Raw genomic sequence first — 2,376 nt, forward strand, 5'->3', positions numbered from 1 at the left:
GTATTACCGATTTTTGATAAATATAAAGTTATTATTGTAAGTACCGAATGTACCATTATAGAATTAAAATCAAAGAAGGAAATTTAAGAACTCAAATTTAATAGCATTTTATTTTACACTTCATTCTACTAGTTATTTTCAATTTTGTATATAAAATGTAATAGTTTGCGTAAATTTTCAATGGGTATTTAATTCGTCTTTTTATTTAATTTGGTAAAAGGTAAATTGGAAATTTTAGGACTAATTATCTTATGATATTGATAATTTTCTTGGGCTACCCGTTTTTTTATTATTAAATAATCAATAACGCAATTTTGTGCATATATAAACAACGCGAACAAAACTAAAACTAATCGGCATTTTGAAAAATGCTGAACAACATGCTGAAATTACTCGTGTGTCTAGGAGCAATAGCTCTTGTTAGAGTATCTGGATCTCCCCATGGAGCAGAATACTTGGCATCTCTATCTCCGGAGCAATTGAAAGCTATTCCAAGAGAAGTTCTTGAAGATGCCATCTTAGATGTGGTAAAATCACAAAACTTGGAATTAAATCTTCTCACCAAAAAAAAAACAGTGAAACCAAAAATATGTGTACTATATATTGTGTGTAAATTTTCAGCCACAACTAATTACAAAATATGGATATCCAGTAGAATCCCATGAAGTTGAAACTGATGATGGATATCTCGTCACCATGCACCGAATTCCTGGCCAGAAAGTCAACAAAGAAGGACGTGGAGCTGGAGTTCCCGTGTTTTTGATGCACGGACTTTTGAGTTCTTCTGCAGACTGGATCATTAATGGACCAGGAAAAGCCTTAGGTATACACCTTTTCTAACATATCAAAATTTCTGTGCTAAAATTGCTGTAATTAAAAAGTGTTAAATTTAAGGCTACCTTTTGGCTGATCAGGGGTACGACGTATGGATGGGCAACGCTCGAGGAAATTATTATTCCCGAAAACATGTCACAATTGACCCAGATGATGGTGGTAAATTCTGGAAATTCAGCTGGCATGAAATTGGTTATTATGATCTTCCTGCATGCATTGATTACATTTTGATCGAGACGGGTAATAAGAAATTGCATTATATGGGACATTCCCAGGGAACTGCTGTATTTTTTGTTATGGCTTCTACAAAACCCAAATACAACGACAAGATCATATTGATGCAAGCTATGGCTCCGGTATCCTACGTATCGAACCTCAGAAGTCCCTTCATCAAATTCGTAGCTCCATTCTCCCCCACTTTGGAAGTTAGAGTCATTCTCTTTTGATTTATTTTAAATGTAATTTTGTACCATCTTTTAATATTCTAATATTATTTTTAGGTTGTTGGTCCATTACTTGGTATGTATGAATTTACGATCAGTAATACACAGACAGAATTTTTAACCAAGTACGTATGCAATGAAGCTTCAATATTATTGTCAGCTTGCACAGGCTTCATATCCTTATTGGGTGGAGCCAATCCCGATCAACTAAATACGGTTAGAATTACAAAATATTCTTCCTTTTTTTTTATGTAATACAGTATATTTTATGAATGAAATTATTTTATGTATAGACAATGCTGCCGGTTTACATAAGTCACACACCAGCAGGAGCTTCAAGCAGACAGCAATATCATTTCTCTCAGAATTACTTGTCTGGAACGTTCAGACAGTATGATCATGGAACAGCAATTAATATAATCGACTATGGTTCACCACTCCCACCGAGTTACAAATTAGAAAAGATAACGGCCCCGGTAGCCCTTCACTTTGGTGAAAATGATCTGCTTGCTGTCGAAGAGGATGTCGACCATCTATTTTCAGAGTTGGGTAACCCCATCGGCAAGTTCAAAGTACCTTTGGAAAAATTCAACCATTTAGACTTCATTTGGGCTATAGATGGAAAAACTCTCCTGTACGATTTTATCCAAGAGCTCATGACAAGATACGAATAATTCTCCACCAAATTCAAATAAATTTTTTTAATTAAAAAATAATTAAATATGAAAATTTATAATTTTATATAGTAATAATTTTTTTAGATAAAATAAAAAAAATTAATTATTTAAATTAAAATGATGTAAAAATATTGTTCTTTTCAAATAAAAAATACTTATAATTTATATTTTATTTTATTTTATTTTAAAAAATCAATACCACAGAGACTTGACAGGTTGCCCCAAAGCGTCAATGTGATTTTAATACAAATAATAAAAATCATAAAAATTACAAAAAAAACATCATAAAAAAAATAATAAAAATCATAAATAAAAAAAAACATAAGAAAATAATAAAAATCATAAATAAAAAAAAAACATCATAAAAAAATAATAAAAATCAATTAAAAAATATGTACACAAAATAAAAACAAAGAAATAAG

General features: G+C 30.9%; 1 protein-coding gene across 1 annotated transcript; it reads left to right on the top strand.

The window, feature by feature from the left end:
- The first annotated feature begins 351 nt into the window (after positions 1 to 351).
- On the top strand, positions 352 to 1,951 carry LOC143915843 (lipase 3-like). The gene is made up of 5 exons (XM_077436663.1): positions 352 to 527; positions 622 to 823; positions 895 to 1,259; positions 1,335 to 1,493; positions 1,571 to 1,951. Exons 1-5 carry the CDS (start codon positions 369 to 371, stop codon positions 1,949 to 1,951), a joined length of 1,266 nt encoding a protein of 421 aa, XP_077292789.1. The 5' UTR covers positions 352 to 368.
- The last annotated feature ends 425 nt before the right edge of the window (positions 1,952 to 2,376 follow it).

This window comes from Arctopsyche grandis, chromosome 8 (assembly GCF_051622035.1).
Source record: "Arctopsyche grandis isolate Sample6627 chromosome 8, ASM5162203v2, whole genome shotgun sequence".
Taxonomy (NCBI): domain Eukaryota; kingdom Metazoa; phylum Arthropoda; class Insecta; order Trichoptera; family Hydropsychidae; genus Arctopsyche; species Arctopsyche grandis.